Source organism: Crocodylus porosus, unplaced genomic scaffold (genome assembly GCF_001723895.1).
Source record: "Crocodylus porosus isolate Cpor-Errol unplaced genomic scaffold, CroPor_comp1, whole genome shotgun sequence".
Lineage (NCBI taxonomy): Eukaryota > Metazoa > Chordata > Crocodylia > Crocodylidae > Crocodylus > Crocodylus porosus.
This window is the reverse complement of record NW_017728906.1, coordinates 42,531,323-42,552,243: the sequence shown is the minus strand read 5'-3', so window position 1 is coordinate 42,552,243 and position 20,921 is coordinate 42,531,323. Positions and strand designations below refer to the sequence as shown.

General features: G+C 42.7%; 1 protein-coding gene across 1 annotated transcript in view; it reads right to left on the bottom strand.

The window, feature by feature from the left end:
- Positions 1-20,485, bottom strand: part of ABCG1 (ATP binding cassette subfamily G member 1) — a 64,764-nt gene extending 44,279 nt beyond the window's left edge. Inside the window, exons 1-2 of the mRNA XM_019528985.1 lie at positions 20,394-20,485; positions 16,903-17,146 (exon numbers count right to left, since the gene is read on the bottom strand). Of these exons, the coding sequence (XP_019384530.1) occupies positions 16,903-17,146; positions 20,394-20,453 (304 nt within the window). The 5' untranslated portion in view covers positions 20,454-20,485. The remainder of the gene's footprint in view (positions 1-16,902; positions 17,147-20,393) is intronic.
- Between the last annotated feature and the right edge of the window lie 436 nt (positions 20,486-20,921).

Here is a 20,921-nt window from a genome sequence, read left to right as displayed (position 1 = left end):
CAACTGTGTTTTTATAACTCTCTCTGAATATTTACACTAATGAAATCTCCCATATGAAACTACTTTCGTTGTCAGCAAACTAAAGATAGAGTCTTCTAAAACACCACTGAACTATTCTAATTATCATCATCATCTGAAGCATTTCAGTGCTGAATATGTACAGAAGCCTCTTGTACAGCGCACTGGTGGTTCTGGAATGAAAATGAGTTACAATAAGTGGATTTTGGGAGGCTGTTTTCTGCAGTTTGGAACTGGAGAAGTTGGCAGCCTTGTGGGGGCATCCATCCATAGAGCCACAGTAAACTACTAAATTTCCATCTGTTTTAAAAAGCTCTCGTTGACCTACATTTCAGTGTTATGGATTACCTAAAGCTGATAGGGTAACATGCAGAAAGGTCTGATTCTTCCTCCTATCTATAGATATAGATCTCTCTCTCGATATAGAGATAGATATATAGATAGATATATACTGTGGGCAATTAAAGGTTTTATCACTAACATGTTAAACATAACAAGAAAGCTTCAAAAAGAATAATTGGGTGCATAAGCAGTAAAACTAAAACCAAGTTATATAGTCTAACCCTAAGCATATCTATAAATATGCTTAATATGATTATCTTATTTTGTTGTAAACAAAAAAAAAAGAACTAGCCCTTTTGACATTTTTGGAGAGGGAGAAACTATCCTAAACCAGCCCACAGCCACTCAGGTGAAATATGGAAAAATCAAAGTTCACATCCTTTACTGGCCCAATTTGGAGCATAGACCAGAACACAGACCTCCCACATCCCACTTGAGCACCGTCCCAATCACAGCAGCACTGCCCATTCTGGAATGCCTCTGGTCTCTCAATCTTTTTCCAACCAGAAATTCACTCCAGTATCTGAGAAGCTTTGTCTAAGGAAAGTTACCCAAAACCTAGATAGCTCTGCAAAAAAGTGTTTCAGTGTTTTTGTCAGGAAAAAAAGACCGTTCATCTTAGGATTCCTTATTGACTCTAATTATAGGTCCAGCATGACATTTTAATTGATTCCTCCCAGGAATTCTTTTGACATCTTTTGTCCTTCTCTATTCACACTTCAGCAGGCGACAGGCTATGGACAGAATTGGGCTAGATGCTGCCTGGCCCAATATTAACCTTAAATGTTAGAACTGAGATAGGAACGTTTCTGTCAGGAATAGGGATGCTTCCCTGGCAGTTTGGATACCCACCAAAAGAAACTGGTTATCTTAAATTGCAGGGTGACATATTCATAGCACTTCTTATTAGATACTTTGGTAAGCCATATACCAAAGTATATTTTCTTCATTTTCTTCCCCCAAAGACTACACAACATGCTGCCAAGCACAGCCCAGCCACTGACTAGATTACCTGAGGGTGTCATTTTGAAGTATGGTAGCTTGGATAAGTTAAAAGTGAAACCCAACTTTTCCCCTGAAAATTTGTTTCTCTTACAGCACAATTTTGTCACATGCCAGATTTATGGCATGTGCCCCTTAGTTCAAATCTAGCAACCTCAAAACCAGAGGTATTAACTTAAGGTTTCCAAGATGTTTTTCATAAAAAGACACTAAACACCAAGGAAAAAAAAGCAGCATTAAACACCCATGGCCATCTTAACACACACATGCGCTCACAGGGCTAGATCCTCAGCTGGTGTAAAGCAGCACAACTTCACATTAAAGTCAATGGAACTGAACTTGCTTACACGAGCTGAAAGTCTGGACAGAAATCTAGATGATGGGATTCCTTGATATGAGAAGTGCAAATGAACTCCAGGAACTGGCACTCACAATACTTCCAGCATCAGAATGATACATGTAGGGGAAGCCCAGCCCATTGTCTTTTAGATATAACTGCTCACTGATTGACTCTCTCTAAAGGTGACTAATGTACCCAAATATAAATTAAAACTGCATCATGGGACAAATGTATTACTTATGCATCGTTATCTCATGATTACATTTTCACTTGTGCCTGGTCATTTCTTATATTAGCAATGTATTTAGCCACTATGTTGGAGAAAGTTACGTTTAAAGCTGTTATGGCAAATTGTGTTAAATGTGCAGAAAAGAGGGGAGAAAAAGTTATGACAGTTGTAAAGTGCGTAAATGGAAAGTAAGCAGGCCTCAGTTAATGGTATTTCAGTTTCAAATGAGTGCTAATTGTTTGCAGCCATTATATTTAGGCTGTAAATGAATGAGCTACAAATTTTTTCCTGGCAAAATAGGAGTACAGTAGGTTGACAGAAAAGGAGTTATGACTACTTCAGCAATGCATCCAACACAGCATGTTATTCAATCACTGGATTACAGGATGTATTTAATTTCTGTACCTCCTATTAACCACTAGAGTCACCACTAGATTTAAAGATCTGTGTGAAGCCCAAAGATAACAGTAAATTACACAACATAAACATAGCAATGTAGGAGATGTAAATGTTGTCTGTAAATATACACCTGGTGCTTATAATTGTATTACAGTAGCACCTAGATGCCTCAGCCAAGTTCAGAGTCCACCTGGCATGTGTGTACACAAACACATCAGATTGGTCCTGCCTCAAGAACTTACCATCCTGCAACCCCTGTTCATCAGTGACCAGGAAGCCAGTGACCAGGGGCTGCAAACGGGGTAAGCAGTTTGCAGGCAGTTGCTGGGGGCAAGAGGAGGAAAGGGGAGAGAAACCAGGCACCAGATCCTGCCCAGGGAAGGTAAGTGATCCAGCTGCCTGTGCCTTTGGTTTGCTTGTGCCTTGTGGGCTGTGTGTGTTTGGGGTGTGTGCTCTGAGAATCTGGGAGTGATTGCTGATGGCTGAGTGACTGCTGATTGTTGCATCACAAAAGCCGTAATAAGGGGACAGAGCCAGTCCAGGCCCAGCAGGGCATAAAAGAAGACTCCCCAAGCAACTAGGGAGCCAGTGATCAGGGCCTGCAAACAGGGTAAGCAGTTTGCAAGCACTTCGCAGGTCAGTTCCCCAGCCAGTTCATGGGCCCTCCCCCGCTTTTTTGAGGGGCAAGTCTTTCAACTTTGCCTGAGGAAGCAGGGGATAAAAGGAACACTTTGGGACCAACAAGGACAGTTCCAGGTGAGTTTGCTAGGGATGGTCTGCTTGGAAGAAGAGCAGTAAGAGAGAGAAGGCAGATTAAGAAACCGAGGGCATGCTCAGGCATTCAGGGATGAAGTCAGGAAGGCCAAAGTGCAGTTGGAGTTGCAGCTAGCAAGGGATGCGAAGGGGAACAAGAAGGGTTTCTACAAATATGTCAGTAACAAGAGGAGGATCAGGGAAAGTGTGGGTCCCTTACTGAATGGGGAAGGCAACCTTGTGACAGAGGATGCAGAAAAGACTGAAGTGCTCAATGCCTTTTTTCCCCTCTGTCTTCACAGGCAGGATCAGCTCCCAGGCTACTACACCTGGCAGCACAGTTTGGGGGGTAGGTGAGCAGCCTTCAGTGGTGAAAGAACAGGTTAGGGACTACATAGAAAAGCTGGATGTGTAGAAGTCCATTGGGCCAGATGGACTCCACCCAAGGGTGCTCAGGGAGTTGGCTGATGTGACCGCAGAGCCACTGGCCATCATCTTTGAAAACTCATGGCAATCAGGAGAGGTCTCAGATGATTGGAAAAGGGAAAACATAGTGCCCATATTTAAGAAAGGGAAAGAGGAGGATCTAGGGAACTACAGACCAGTCAGCCTTACCTCAGTCCCTGGAAAAATCATGGAGCACATCCCCAAGGAATCCATTTCTAAGCACTTGGAGGAGGAGAAGGTGACTAGGAACAGCCAGCATGAATTCACCAGGGGCAAGTCATGTCTGACCAACCTGAATGCCTTCTGTGATGAATGAGGTGACTGGCTCTGTGGAGACAGGGAGACCGGTAGATGTGGTGTACCTTGATTTTAGCAAGGCATTTGATACAGTCTCCCACAACATTCTTACAGGCAAGCGAAGGAAGTATGGGCTGGATGAATGGACTGTAAGAAAATTGGCTGGAGCATCGGGCACAGAGAGTAGTAATCAATGGCTCGATGTCTAGTTGGTAGCCGGTAACAAGTAAAGTGCCCCAGGAGTCGGTCCTGGGGCCGGTTTTGTTCAATGCCCTCATCAATGACCTGATGGCATAAAGTGGACCCTCAGCAAGTTTGAAGAAGACACCAAGCTGGGGGAGTAGAAGATACGCTGGAGGGTAGGGTTAGGATTCAGAGTGACTTAGACAAATTGGAGGATTGAGCCTAAAGAAATATCATGAGATTCAACAAAGACAAGTGCAAAGTCCTGCACTTAATCTACACATGCTGATTTAAGGTGCATTAGCCATTTTTAAGGCTCATTAAGCAGTGTTAAAGTCAACATATACAGTGTTAAAGTGCCTTAGCATGTCTGCATGCGCATTAAGGTGCTTTAGCTATTTATGCCTAAATTTCATATCTGCTTTTGCAGGTATCAAATTTAGGTACAAATGGCCTAAACCCGCCATTTTTAAGGTGCATTAAGGGCACACACGTGTAGACCCGTGCCGTTAATGAGCCTTAAAAATGGCTAATGCACCTTAAATCAGCATATGTAGATGCACCCATACAATACAAAAGGCACCTATTGAGAAATGTATTCTTCTTTAGTTCTCATTCTTTACACTGATGGCACTCATAGGGATGAGAACACTTACGTTTCACAGTCCCATTTCCTTCCACTTTAGCTTATTATGCAGTGAATCCACTGGAAACAGACTCAAACCATTTAAGCATTTCTGGGAAACTGCTATTCTCATGGTGCAGGTGGGAGGGGGAGGGAGAAATTAATAATAAAAAAAACCAGATAGCTGTTATTTTTCATATTTTTTAAATATCTTGTTGCTACTCCAAAGAATTGGGACTGTACATCTCCATACAAATATTCCATCCATTATCTCTCTCTGTCTGGATGATATATAAGCAGATGTTACTCTGCACTGTTTGTAATTCTCTTAATCAGCAGGGGACTTGGAAGCCAGGTCAGGTCAGGTCACATTGGTTTATATCTGGGGAATGTATCACTATCTGGCTTATCACCAAGCAAGTCTGAACTCTTACCTGGCCTTGCAGAATATATAGCTCGACTCTAAACATGCAGCATGTAAATATATATCATGGACTTTATCATCACCCAGCGTAATTAATTAATGTAATTAATTATGCTGCAGTATGTCTGCACCTACACTTTTTAGTAATAGAACGAGCTAATGAAGGAAGAAAGTAAGTGCCTTTTAGGAGGTAGGCCAGTTTTGCCTCTGATCAAATTCTATTGCTTTCAGAAGATTTATCTGAGAGAGTAATTTGGTCTAGAGTATTAGGAGCTACTACACTTAGACCATTTAGTGTCCATTCCATGGGTAGAATTCATCCTTAGTATCAAGGCAATGAATTCAGATTAATTTAGTCTTCACTGCAAGAGGGTACATACCCTGTCCTGTCTCCCAAGCTAGTTTTATTACACTGTATATATCTTCTCTTCCTTCCTTAGTCCCATGACTTAAATACTTTACTTAGCTGAGTTCATTTTCACCATTTAAAATTTATCAATGAAAATCAGGCAAATAGCATTACAACGCTGTGAGGAGGTCCTGCATAGCAGCAGCAGCATCTTCTCTGGCTTTTTATTTGTATATTTGTACTCCTGCATATTAACAGTACTCAAGACGCAGAAGACAGATATTCATGCTTCTGTTTAGAGGATGAGCATAAATGTAAATGACAGTATACTACAAGTTACCTGATAACATGTTCTTTTGCTACCCTCCAAAATGCTGCACTGCTACTAATTAAGACACAATTACACTGTATAAGTATACATACTTGCGGTAATACTCTAAAACTCATGACTTAACCCTGCTTCAGATAAGTAATATTGCTTGCCTTGAGGTTTAATATCGCTTGCCTTGGATGTTAAATCAAATGGCAGAACTTCTTGGAGAATGCCTACCTTCTTTCTCTGCCCTCAGATTCCTAATAAAACTCAGGTTGGCAATAGCTCAGTCTTGGACATCAGAACTTGTTTTGTTATAGTAGAAATTGCCACAGTTCTATTTTCTATTTCTGACTGCTCATTATTATCTGAAATTTTCAATTTGGAGTTGCAAGTTTTCACAGAAGGTTTCATTCCATGCCTGCTTAATTCAAAGAGACTTTCCACTGACTTGGGTGGGTGCTGGACTAAGGCACTCATCTCTACTCAAGTTCATACAAAACCACATAAGGCATTTGGGGGATGTTAAAAAAAAATCTTTACCAGATAGTTAAACTATTTCATTCTTGCAACCCTTTCTGGAAACTCTTCCAAAGCTACTGGGGCTGTTTGTTTGCACATTATTATCTGCATATTGCAAATGTGTTCACCTAAGGAATTATGAGGCAGGAATAAAATCCACCTCTAACCCCATCCCTAAATGAATCAACTTTCATGCAGTCTTACACAACTGTAATTCTCCTTGTGTGTGGAGGCTCAGTGTTCTCTGGCAGCAACCCATGACATTCATTTACCCAAGAGAACAAGGGCCATGTTACCAACCAGCCACTAGGCATGTTTTAACAGCAACTAATTCAAAGCACATTCCTTGCAAAAGTTGGGCCTTTAATAGGCTACAGTTACAGGCAGATCTAGACAGGCTAGCAAGTTGGGTGGATCGGAACCTGATGAAGTTCAACATTGAGAAATATAAAGTGTTCCACCTTGGGATGAGCAACCCCCAACACACCTACAGGCTTGGCGGCACCAAACTGACTAGCACCACAAATGAAAGGGATCTAGGGGTAATAATAGAGCATAGTATGAATATAAGCTGGCAGTGCAATGCTGTAGCCAGTATTGTTTCCTCTAAGCTAAGTGGTGTGCATAGAGGGAACACTGGTAGCCAGTAGAGCAAATAACACCCAGGCATGCATCAATCGATGCATCTTTAGCAAAACCAAAGAGATGATTCTTCCACTTTACTCAGCACTGGTGAGACCACAGCTGGAGTACTGAGTCCAGTTCTGGGCACCACACGTTAACAAGGACATGAACAAGCTTGAGAGAGTCCACAGAAGAGCCACCCATATGATCAGTCTTAAAAGGCAAACCATACGGGGAAAGGCTGAGGGATCTCGGACTCTTCAGCCTGAAGAAAAGAAGGCTGAGAGGGGACCTGGTAACAGGTTACCGCTACATCAAGGGAGTACATCAAGGGCTCGGTGAGCAACTGTTCACCAGACCACCCGAGGGGAAAATTAGGAGCAATGGCCACAAACTCCTGGAAGATCGATTCTGGCTCAACATTGGGAAAAACTTCTTCACAGTCAGGGTGTCCAGACTGTGGAATAAGCTCCCTCCAGAGGAGGTGCAATCACCTACCCTAGAAATCTTCAAAAGGAGACTGGACAGTCACAACTGGGAGTCAGATGACCCCAGCGAGATTTTTCCTGGTTGGTGCAGGGGGCTGGACCCAATGATCTTCCAAGTTCCCTTCTGGCCTGAATCTATGAATATTAAATAAAAGTGTTAGTCCTTTTGATTTTACACACTCATTGCCAATTAACTATGTTGCTTTGCAGGTCATTAGTAATTCAGTATCTCAAGGATTTGGAGATTTTGGTCCACTGCTTGCAAAATATCTGGGCTGAACCTTTTCAACACAAATCATTTAAATGATTTGAAAGGGGTGATAGAGATGTCACTCAAAACAGAATTTTGCCCAACCACTTTAAATCCAATATCACAACCTTAAGGTAATATTTTCATATTAAGTATCAGTATACATTTTCGGTATTTGAAATTCCAGTCTCTTCTTCCTCTTGCTCTAAATGCTAGTCTTTTAAGAGGAGTATGGGATTGAGCAGAGGCCTAATTTTCTAGGGTTCTGACCATCTTTTCCCTTTACTGTAGCAGATGTACTGTAATTGTAAACAACATTTGTTGTTATTCCAAACCAGTAAAGCATCAGTTGGTATGATTCTTATACAAAGGAGGCAGGGTATAGAAACTAGATAGAGAGGCAGATGGTAAATTATACTATAAAGCCTGGGTCTTTGCCATTTATTTTCTCTGCAATAAATACATATTGAATACTGAATGAGTGGCTAACATACTGTAAATTCTGCAATCTTCCTGCTGGTAAAACTAAGATGAATTTGCTGAAAGCCTAAAATAACTACGGGACAGTGAAAGACTTGGGAGCAAATAGTAACTCCTTCCAAAACCAAATAGATTTCTACAATGGGAAGCAAAAATTGAGACTTTTTTGCAATATGGGATTTAGTGCTACAACGAGAGCCAGCCTTAGGGGTGGGTGTTGTGGGCGACTGTCCAGAGTGCCATGGTAAGGGGGGCACCCCACACACCCACAGAAGCAGCAGCAACACCCAGCCCCCACAGTTTAGTGGTGCTGCTCCAGGCAGTGGCAAGTAGGCAGGGGTGCGGGGCACAGGCTGGCAGGGAAGTGGAGCTACCCACACTGCCCAGCTTGCCCCCCACATCTCTGCTCAAGAGAAGCTAAGCTGGCCAGTGCGGGTGGCTCTACCTCCCCAACAGACTATGCCCAGCGCCCTACCCATTTGCCTCTGCCTGCAGCAGTGCTGCTGACTTGGAAGAGGAGGACTCCAGGCACTACTTACTTACCACAAATAGTCCCACAGAGATCAGTTATTACGTAACATGGCTAATTCTATAGCATGCTACAGAGATTTAACCAGTTACTGAAATCACATTCTCTTAGAGGTCTCATCTCTCCTTATGGCTGAGCTCATGGTAGTTCAATTTCTGTGGTTTTTTACCAGTCATCTTGTTTTGTGGGGGAAGTAGGCGGAAGGGGGGTAGATGAACCAGAGCGCCAATTGAAAACAGCACCCTTTTTCAAGAATGTTGTAATTGTTTCTCTGCAGTTTAAAACAAAAATATGTAGCATGTCAGGGGAGGATCATCTATTCTTCCTACTTCTCTCCCTCCCCTTCTACACTTTGTCATTTAAAGAGGAAAAAAAATGAGAAGATAAGACAGAAGAAAACAGAAGGTAAAAAAGTTGTGTTTTTAATGAAATAGAGTTTTGAAAATTACCTTTGGGGGGGGAGGGAGGAATCTTGCTGAAAAGTCAGTCAATTTTAGTAAGCCATTTTTATTTCATTAAAGGCAAATTACAGATGCTTCATTTATACCAGAGAGATACATTGTGCCTTTGAGTGCAACTAAAACAAGGACTGGTACCTATGCTAGTGAAGGGAGAATAACCAGACCTGTAGCACCACTTACACCTAGATCCAGGCTGGAAAGCCCATTAGTTAAAAAAAAAAAAAAAAAAGATTGACACACCCCGTACTCTGTTGGACAGCACAAATTATCATTAGCATGTTATGAACTCTGGGCTAGATTGTAATCATCAGTATTTCTACTTCATGCATAACAAAAGCTTCATATCAGCTTTTTCAGTTTCTGTATTGCACTTTGGAAGCAATACAGCTCAACATGGCAATTTTCTGTCCCCTTCTACCATTGCACTGCTGCAACTATAGGCAACATCATCCTACATGCCTGTATTAGACAAAAGTAAGATAGCTTGTTCTCAACATGAACAGTGCTGTTCAAGGTTCCAGGATGTGGCACACCGACTTGAGGCCTGAAGTTATTTTCATCCAAATGCAGTATAAGATTATTATTTGGGGCATGGAAATAATGTGCTAGCTACAGATAAGTCAGATACAAAGTACTGAAGTTGTGGCTAATGAATTCAAATTTTGCCTCAAAGACATTACATTCTGATTTTCACCACCAGCTTTATCTGTAATGCTCTCATTTTAAACCTAAAATGAACAGTCTCTTAGGCAAAAATATTGTATTTTGTTGGGATTCTCCTTTGAAGTTCTGTTTTGGATTATCATGAAAATGCTAATTTTTTCCAAGTTAAAATCAAATATTGGGGAAGGGGGTTGTTGTTCTTTTTTTAACAGAGTGGAAAGTGTGCTTCAGTTTAGAGAGACAATTCCAATCAGCATGACCTCCATGCTAGAGTCTACCATGCTGCCCAAGTGTAGGGGGGCTGGACCTGATGATCTGTAAGGTCCCTTCCAGCCCCTAACATCCATGAAACTATGTTTACTTCTGTTGGTTGAATAGTGCCTTGTTTTACAAGCAGTTCCTCTTTAGGTCAGCCCACTTGCTGGAAAGAAAACTCCAAGGTTGCACCCTTCCATCTTCCTAATTCAATCAAATTCAATGAACATAAGTGTTTTACCTCAGTAAAAGCAGCAAGGGTAGCTCCTAAGCTCTCCAGAAGTCACATTTCAAAACTATCCTATTAATGCAATGATCAATTATACCAACTAATAAAAAAAGTTTACTCTTGAGCCAATTTTTGTGCTGGACTTCCTTCATGGGGCCCTCCTCTAGACCCTCTCAATGCTACATACACCCACACACACACACTATGTGTTTCTTGAAAAGGGTATGTCTCTCTATATTTATATATAGTATGTGTGTGTTTCAAGACAGAATTTGACTCACAGCGTACAGAAGGTACTTTTTGAAAAGAGTGTGCATGCTCCAGTTTGGGATTGAAGACAACAATTTACTGTGGAACAGCAGTCTTCTTTGTGTGTATATACACACACACATGCAAATGTACATACACACACACACACACACACACTATGCGTGTTTCTTGAAAAGGGTATCTCTCTCTTTCTCTCTAGATAGATAGACATATGCATACCTGTATGCCAATATATAATTTGAAAAACCAGCACCTCTGTAGTCTCAAAGAACCATAAGCAAAATTTCAAAATGTCTTTCAAAGAACTAATTTTTTATAGTTTCATAGAGCCTGGGTTCGGAAGGGACTTAAACAGATCATCAGGTCTGATCCTCTGCCGCAGGCAAGAATGAGTGCTGGGGTCATATCACCCCAGCCAGATATCTATCCAACCTCCTCTTGAAGACCCCCAAGGTAGGGGAGAGCACCACCTCCCTTGGGAGTCGATTCCAGAGCCTAGCAGCCTTAACTGTAAAGTAATGTCTCCTGCTGTCCAGCCTGAACCTTATCTCTAACAATTTGTGGCCGTTATTCCTAGTAACCTTGGGTGATGCCCAGGGGAACAAAGTCTCACCCAATTTCTGGTGGTCCCCCCTGGTGAGTTTGCATACAGCCACCAGATCTCCTCTCTGCCTTCTCTTGTGGAGGCTGAATAGATTCAGGCCCTTTAGCTTCTCCTCGTAGGGCCTGCCCTGCTGCCCCTTGACCATGCAAGTGGCCCTCCTCTGGACCCTCTCAATGCTAGCCACATCCCTCTTGAAGTGCAGTGCCCAGAACTGGATGTAGTACTCCAGCTGCAGCCTGACCAATGATTATGGTTATTCATGTGGGACTGCCATACTTGGCCTGTAATTTAAGCGAGAACAACAAGAATATTGTGACATTTGCTATTTTAAGACATTGAGCAGAAGTTATTTTAAGAGCAAAATGGTTAAATTACTTGCATGAATTAAAAAAAAAAACCCAGAAAAGTCCCTGAATTACAGGCCAAATCTTACTCACCTTCCTCAGAGACTCAGTGACTAAATCTCATTATACCAGACTCTGCCATGCTTAGCCATGTTAAGTAATAACTGCTCTCAGTAAGACTGTTCATGGAATAAGGTAAGTAGCCCTATTAATTTCAGTGGAATAAGATCATACTTAACATGAGTAATAGTGATGGAAACTGGGCCACAGCACTGAGCACAAGCTATCCCTGCATCTGCTACTGTAAGAAGGAAAAAAAATGCAGAAGGATGAAGAAGGAATTATTTTTAGGACCACCTTATGAAATGCAAGAGCACTGCAGTAAGTGATTTCTCCATGTATTTTCACCATCTCTGCCCAGTTTAACTGATAGAAAATGCACTGCATGCCTCTCATGGATGTTACCTAAAGTTCAGACTTTAACTTAAAATGTACAGTTTGTTATTTTATTTTAGTGTAATTGGGCCTTGTTGAGATCAAGGTGGTAGAAAAATGCATAGCCATAAAGTTCACTTACTAGTACTAAAGTCACTCTCTACCAGTTATTCATTTGTTAGAGCAAATACATCAATGGATTTGCATATGCTTTGCTCTCTAAGGTATACAAACCCTCCAACAATACCACCTGTCTGTTCTAAAGGAAAGGGGGAAAACATATCCCCTAGCTAGGGTTTTGGTCCTTTCAGTTCTATATCTTTTTTCTCTCATCTTAGCAACAGTACATATAGCAGCCAATCAGGATTCACTTCCTCTAGCTGAAGCATCACAGTCTGAGGTTACTATAGTGCATTGACCGACAGTAACCGCAAGAGGAAAAGAGAAGCAGCTCATGTGGCACCTCTACTGCAGTGCACCTGCTGAGATGAGGACGGGCTTTTTCCGACTCCTCTAGAAGGGATTAGCAAATAATTTAGGGCAAATCCTATTTTTGATCATTTAGATATGAAAATGTCTTGAAGAAGGTGAAATCTTTGTGGGGTGGGGGATGGAGCTTACACAAACACACCCAAACACAACAAAATGTTTTGTTCCAATAAATGTGTCTGGAAGAATCTGTAGCAGTACATCAGGAAAGGATTAGAGAAACCTAGCCCACTTCAATCTGTTTTGGCATTCTGACAGTTGGTTAAGTTTCCATCTTCTTATTTAAAGAATTACATTTTCATCTTCTAGCTGAAAGGTAGGCATCTACAAGCTGTAATGACATCATCTCAGACTGGGAAGAGCATTTTGTTTTTAATGAATAAGCATCAGCCTGCCCAAAATTCTGCATTTACTTCAGGCACCCTGGGCCAAATTTAATTAAGCTGGCCCCTTGTCTAGAAGGTGCTCACATGTGCAGGAAGAGGGATTTCGGTCTTGCTTGATCTCAGGATTATCAAGCAGTCTATAGTCTTGCAAGAACAGCAAATGAATCTTTTTATTTTACAGGGATTAAAATAAAAACAAGTTGCATTTCATGTAGTGCATGGATTTCTTTATTCCCATTAAATCAACTCAATAAAAATGAAGTATTTAGAAAGATTACATTTTGACTGGCCACAATTAATTTCTTAAGAGGTTACTAAAGATCAAACTCTACCAGAACCTGAATTCTAACTTGGTGCAAATGGGTTGTTACAGTACCCAAAACAATGATGTAGAAAGGTTTACAACCAAAATGTTGCCCAATTACCCACAAATACTGACAAAATACTGAAAAAAATAAAGACCAATTTGCCATTGCGCTCTGAGAGGCAGGTTGACAGTATTTTCTTCATGGATGTACTCATAGGAATGGCATTTCCATAAGCTCCTAAGTTATAGCAAAGGCATCTAGAAACACATGGATGGTTGGTTCTTCTAGTAAAAATACAGATACAAATTGGACATGGCCATAGGGTGATTCGAGCCTCTTGCTACAGCTCCAGAGGCCCAAGTCCAAGTGTCACTCTAGTCTAGACTCTGGGTGAATGCTGCCCCAAATCAAAGCAGTTATAAACAATACCTAGTCATTCAGACCTAAAAGTCACACTCCCTCATATGCTGTTGCCTAGGAAAACTGGTGTGGCTTCACCACACCAACCTCATGGGCTGTTTGGTTCAGATACATCTTTGAATTCTTCAACACAGAATAAAGGCATGCGAGTTTTCTGCATCCTTTTTGTGGATGTTTTGAGATCCACTGCCCACACGCCCCTGCGATGAGCACAGGTTCATTGGGCAGGGTCATACAAGCAGAGGATCATAGCTCTGTCCTGGCTCTGGCCCTGCGCTGTCACCACCACAAGATCCTGGCCCAGGCCCCAGATGCAGCTCCCCACCCAGCCGTGTGCCCTGCAAGTGCCGCTCGGGCCGGTCTCCACGGAGACCCTGGGAGCATGAGGCCATGATGGCCCTGCACTGGCATGGCCCCACTGCTCCTGGGATGTTCATGGAAACTGGCCGGAGCAGCGCAGGCAGGGGCTATTGGGAAATGGAGTCCAGCCAAAAGCCAGACCCCTGGTCTAGAACAAGAATGGCATAGGCAGCTTTTCTGTGGCAGACAGCAAATTGGGGGGTACATCCAGCACAGCAGCAAACAGAGCAGAAAGCAAAACAGCAGAGCATGCAGGGAAGGCTGGGTAGGAAGCAGAAAGCAGAGCAAAAAAACCCAAAAAACTCACACAGAGGAAGTGGATCTAAGTGCCACTCAGGGAAGGTGCAAGGCTAATTTGTGGCACACCTGCCTAAAAAGTTGGCCCCCACTACTCTAGAAGGTCTTAATGCTCTGGCTGATACCTAACTAGCAGAATAAACTTTGACACCATTGGCAGCCGGAATAGTTTACAGTTCTTCGGAGGCTGCTCCAAGTTATACCAGGGAAGGAATCTGTCTAGCAACTGGTCTATGCATATGTCCATGTCTTTATAAGATGGGGGCCTATGTTCTAATGTTTCCTCAAACCAAACATTTTTAGGTAATTAAAACGTGGTCCATTACCCAGTTTATTGTAACAGTTAAGTAGGCTTCTCAGAAACTAGCAGTAGATATTGTTAAGCAATTAAGGGAAAGCTTTAAAAAACAGATGTAGTCAGAGATGTGTAGATTAAGTCAAAATATAAATAAGATGTCAGTGACAGCTTTTTGGAAACAATGAAAAGGACACACCCGTGCCAATTTTTGCTACTAGAAACCATTCCTTGAAGAGTAATTACTTCTTTTAAGTACATGAAGGTCTCCTTAAGAACTTAATATTTTCTCCTGGGCATATTGACTTTCATAAGGATTTGCTCCTGGGAATCTATAACTCTTCCTGCTCCTCCCCTCCAGAGAGACTGCTAATATGAAAACTACCAAACTGCTCTAGAAAATGCAGCACAGTTCTTCCTCCTCTGCCTTGTGTATCCCTGTACAAAATAAATGCAAAATAGATGGACAATGGTACTGAATTTAATTGCATATTACACTCACATCTAAGATTAAAAGACCTTAACAATAAAAAGCTATACAGAGTTCGGTCCATTATAACTCAGTTTCTCTCAATCCATGAAGTGGGTTTAATATATTTACCTACCACCAAAGATTATGACTGGGACTCAATAAGCTGTTTTTGTTTGTTTGCTTGTTTGTTTTGAGTTGTTCGTTCTTTTTCTTGGGAGGGAGTGGGGTTAAGCAATACTTTGATTAAGCAAAGCAACGTATGGATATTGATTTAAGGTAAAATCCTGGTGCCATTTACTTATGTACAGTAAACAAAGTTACTCATACAAGTATTTACAAAATTGTACCTAAAAAACGAGAATCCTCTCAGACTTCCGTAGGGTTCTGAGGTTAAGTTCTTAGGAAATGTAAATGCTGCGACACTATCCACTTCCCACTGTTATTTCTAAAGTTTTTGCAAATACTACTATTTCCTCCCAAAGGAGCCCCACCAAATTGATGGTGTTTTTACTAGATAATTGCCAACAACTAAAAAAAAAAAAAAAGGTCGTAAAATCAGGGGGGAGCAAAGAGAATTAGCTATACGTTACTATCATTTTGATCTGTTTTGTTCGATTTCACTGCCTCCCATATCCTAAAAAAAATTAGGAAGACTTTTAACAATGGAAAATCATGCCTGCTGTGACTATGCTTTTGAGCCAAATTCTCACTGGATTAACAAGAATACAAGATATTCAGATGCAATGTTTACATTCTATAGTTCACTAGAAAACAATATTCCTGAAGCAGTATAGCATACCATTCAATTGTGCTGGGACCCAGCTCTATAGCCACTCCTCATTCAAGACTTGTGTGGAGGTAAATGGGCATGTCACAGGGAGGGTGTTCCCATTATTGGGCCACATTAAAACTATCGGTACAATGGATTTAAAGAAATGGGAGGTACGGATACTCAATATGGACTTCATACAGAGTTACAGGTGCTTGGTACTTCAGAAAAAGAATCCTAGATCAGATGGAATCTTTGCCTCACTGAAGTCATGGGAGTCTCGCTGTTCCCTTGATCACAGCCACGAGCCTGTTAAGGCCTGCCTGCCTGGCTGAGTCAGTGGGATTTGTGTCTTTCTGTCTTCAATTTGGGCACAGAAGTCTCTTGTTCAGTGGCAGAGGCAGACTGATTCACAGAGTGTGTCAGGAGATTTACTCTGTGTTCCCAGCACTGCTATAAATTCATTGTTTGACCTTGGATCAAAAGTGCCAAGTATTATTGTTTTGGCTATTTCCAGGGAGCGCTTGTTTTGTACGAAAGTGAAAATCCCTTATTTTAACTGTCTATTTATATCTATCATTACAGCTAAATTTCTTCAGACACTAGAACTGACCTGTTAGGCTCACAATAGTTCAAAATGGGACTGTCATGTGGGTAGCCCTAGGAGAGATGGTACATCTGCAGGCACAATCCTGTCCCTGCTTACCAAGAGAGCTGTAGGAGGAATGCTGCAATATCTCTGGATGGGAAACCCTGTATTCCCCCATATGCCAGGGAGTAGAGAAGTTCTTCCCTGCACAACTTTGAGGTGATCTGCACACTCAGCCATAGTATGGGGAAGCCACGTCTCTGCTCCTTCCAGATCAGGATAGCTATTGTGCCTGGTCCATCAACAGAAGGAAAGAAGACAGTAGTGAAAGGTTTCTTGAGTCTTCCAATCTCTACCTGCCCATGTTAAAGTTAAGCACAACTATAAATTAACAAAAACTGCAGACCACACTAGTATAAAGAGATCTATTTCCATGCTCTTAGGGATTTCTTCTACCCAACAAAAAACTTCAAAACTCAGTGCAAGTTGGAGTAAGTGCCCCAGCCAACAAGACACAGGAAGCACCTTAGTGTATTCCTTTGTTTTATTGCATACAGAAAGCTATCACCATGTAACCCCCAGAGTTGGGGATATAAACAACTATCTTATATTTTAAATAGAGGGACATAAAGTTTTCCTCACCCTTCTTCCTCCACCATGGTCCTTCTTGGATAGAGTATGACAGTTCCTTAAACACAATGTTCACAGCTGGTCTCCGCGGTAAGTAAGAGAAACGATGGGCTTCAGTCAGCATGTTGTCCACCTTTTTTATGTGCCCATTCAGGAGCCGTGCCTCTTGGCTATCCATGGCATTGGAGACCACCTCATCCACTGAAACGCACACTGACTTTGGTTCCATCACAGCAGAGGCAGAGTTGCTTGCATTCTAGAAAGCAGAAGGAAGAAACAGAAACAACTTTGACAAACTCTTCTTTGGGAACACATTTCACACCATTTGCCCAAAGGAATTTTAAAATATTAATCCAGCGCACTAGAACGTAAAGAAAAATTCCCTGTGGTCCATGTCCTGCCTGTCTCTAGGTATGTGAGGAGGCAGTATAGTGTAGGAGTGAAAAAAGAGGCCAGATTTCCCCATTCTTTTGCTACCTTTTGCTGCAACCACAAGACTCTTCTTCTGGCACCAGTTTGCCCATTGCCTATTCTTTAAGGCTACAAACAATACGCTAAGACCTTAATGTTGTACTCAACTTCACAACAAACAAACACAACTTTCACTAAGTAATATGGAAATAAAAAATTTGTGTAAGTCAAAATGTCATTGCATAATTACCTACTTAAAAGAGCATTATTTCTAAGTTTACAAATTTCTGGTGGTACTTCTGGGGAAGCGCACACAACCGAGAATCCCACACCTGCCTATATAGCAGTCTATCAGGCAGACAGAATACTTCCCACACAAAATTTGCCCTCTATCCTTCTGAGACAAGGCTCAAATTAAGATTGGCCTTGAGCAAAGAGGGATGTGTTCCATGCATTATATAAACGTGTAAAACAACTGGTTTAGATCTTGTTCTCCTACAAGGGTATTATAGGAAGGATGTTCACAGTTGCACTTCCACAATACATTGTCTATACAACCAGGTTCTATGAAGCTAATTTCAAGAGGAAAGAGCAAACAGTTGACTACTCATCGGCTTTTTTCACTGTCGCTCAGAATGATACCAAGAGGCTCACACAGAATTGAGGCAATTTGCATTCATGTGACCTGAATGAGCAACAACCAGTGACATCAATGGGAATTGTAGGAGACCACATGAAACTCCTCCCTCTCTCTCCCAATTACAATTAAGCAGAATTTTGGAAGGTTCAGAGGATCCCAATATCTAGCTACAAATACACGGCAAATTCCCCAGCACAGTTTCCATCCATATTCTAACTTTGTTAATGTTACCCTGGTTTGAAAAACATGTCTATGTTTCACTAGCAGTGCATATCAGGATTTTCAAGGTATCTACATTGGCCCATCAACCTCAATGACTGTGAAAATGATCATAAGAGGGATGGCACCATACCAGTGTTCAAAGCAGTGATTCACTGCTCACTGAGAAGACGACCTCAGAAAAAAAAGCTGTGGGTCATCCCACCATCTCCTCCAACCCCTCTTTCCTCCCTAGTATAGAAGTCACACTGCTTTCTTTTTTTTTCTCTGTCATGTTCTGGTGCTTTTCCCATATATATTGAATGAATGGTGCTGTTCATTACCAGTCACTTGTGAGGAACCTTGAAGAAGCAGTCTATAGATGAAGTCCAACCACCACCAGGTACTCACTCATTAGCTAATTTATTCAAGTTAAGAACATACAATCTGCAGTTCTGGAGATAATTCATTTCAGATTACTAAATGTCCTGCAGGGAGTGCTTTACTTACGCTCTCAATTAAGTAACAAGTTCAGGTGTCCAAGAAAAACTTAACTTCTTAAAGTGTACAACAATAACAACGTGCCATTTGAGCACGGTTATATGAAAGACCTCATAACTAAACTTATTAGCTTGACTGTGCTTCCTTATTTAGCACAAAAATGAAAAGGAAACAGCATACCAACAACAGGCATTTCTGTAAGTATCTTCCGGACGTACCTTTTCACATGATCTGTCTTTTTCAAGAGATTTGTTTTGACTACCCACCGTGACACCCTTTTAAAAGGGGCTTGGCTTACAAAAGGGACAAGCACTGTAATTCTCAAACTAAGACCATTCCTCCTCCTGCCCCCTTAATCACTCCAAAAATTTTAGGCCCACCTCTTCTCCGGACACCTAAATCAGCTTATCAGCTGATACCCAGTATACAAAAATTCAAAAGCAAGTTGAGCTATTTAATCATCCTTGAAGATGGCTGTGCACCGAGTTGCTAATTGCAGGCATCATGCTCTCACATCTTCTAGGGGCTATTTTCTGTGAGCAAAGACCACTCATCTGAGTAAGGATTTGCAAGACTTTGAGCTGCAGAGCTATTTCAAATTTCCAAAAGAAATGGGCCTGATTGTCTTGGGGTCCAATGGCAGCAAATTCAAATGAGCCCTATATAAATCCATTATTTTAGATTAAGAAAGGACTGTGACTAAACTGAAATGTATTTGAACACCCACTGATGAAAGTAAGCAAGATAGGACATACAATTCAATGTGTGCCTATATGACACAGCTATAGAGACCAAATATTCTCAAAGATTCTACTTACACCTTAGTTTCACACTGGTTACTTCCCAGTGTTTCTTCTGAGGTTTTAACAGCTTGGTGTTGTACAAACAAGCAGAGCAAACACATTCCCATTCAAAGCAGGAAAAAAAAAGATTACTGTCTCTCTCCTCCCAACCAACTTCATCCAAAACACCTCTCTTTTGTTTCGTTCTTTCCTACTTACACCAAACGCTTTATATAATGAGCTGGAGAGGTTATATGTTCCTCCGCAAATCTGTTTTGAAGTCACAGGATGCAGTTGTGGGGAACAGAGCATGCTCAGAAAAAACCCGTCTAATCCCCTCTTATTAGCTCAAGGCAAGAGGTAACTATCGGTCAACCCCAGCTATGTGCAGCTGACTTCAAATCTGGGATGCTGTGTATGAACATAAAAAACCCCAACGCACCCACGACTCTAAGACAGCCTTTACTTGTGAAACGGCAACAACCAGGTTGCAAAGAATCACACCCCTCCCCCTAGAAACACACACACCTGCCCCGCCCCTGGGTAAATTGTTTATACCGGTCCAAACCACAGCACACTTGTGTGCTGCGGATGTGCTTTAGACACAAACCAAAACCCACAGCTACCCAGCTGCTTAAGACACACATACATGCACGCGTGTTTGCACACACTCAAGCACAGACGCACACACGCACACAGACACATGTGCACGCGCCCGTGCGCACACACATGCACAGACACACGTAGACATGTGTACACACACAGGCGTACTCGTGTGCAAGACGCACGCACACAGACACTCTTAGACGCGCGTGCACACATGCATGCACGCACCCACATGCTCCGAGACACACGTGCACCCAGGCGCACACATGTACACACGCAGACACACACCCCCGTACAGGCGCGCGCGCGGACACACATGCACATATGCGGGCATGCGCGCGCGCACGCAGCCGGCCTCGCCTCACCAGCGCGCTGCCCAGGGAGAGCGCGGCCGCCAGACACGCCATGTGCCCGGGGCGCCGCATCCGAGGAGCCGGCGGAGAACCAGGCGCAGCTCAGGGCTCGAGCCGCCGGCTTGCCCGGCCGGCACCGCCCGCACCCCGCCTGATTGGCTGGGCGGCGGCGGGAGGCGGGCCCCGCCTCTCCGCTCAACGTGCTCTTGTTTTCCTCCCGCCCCCGGGCCGCGCTGCTGCCCGCCCGGAGACAGGCACCGCCCTCTGCCGCCGCCTCACCTGGGTTCAGGCCTGCGCCGCTCTCCTGCGCCTTCCCAGATCGTGCCTCTCGAGCCGGGCGGCAGATGCAGCCCTCCTTGAGGAGGCTGGAGCTGAACTAGCTCTTGGCTGCTTCTGGTGTTGGCGGGGAAGCAGCTGGTGTCAGCCGGAGAGGTCCAGCCCCTGCCCAGCTCCGGGGCCGTCAAAGCCAACGGCTGCAGAAGTCGCTGCGGGGCTCCTCCTTTGTTGTTGTTTTCCTCAGGCTTAAAAGCTTCCCCGTAA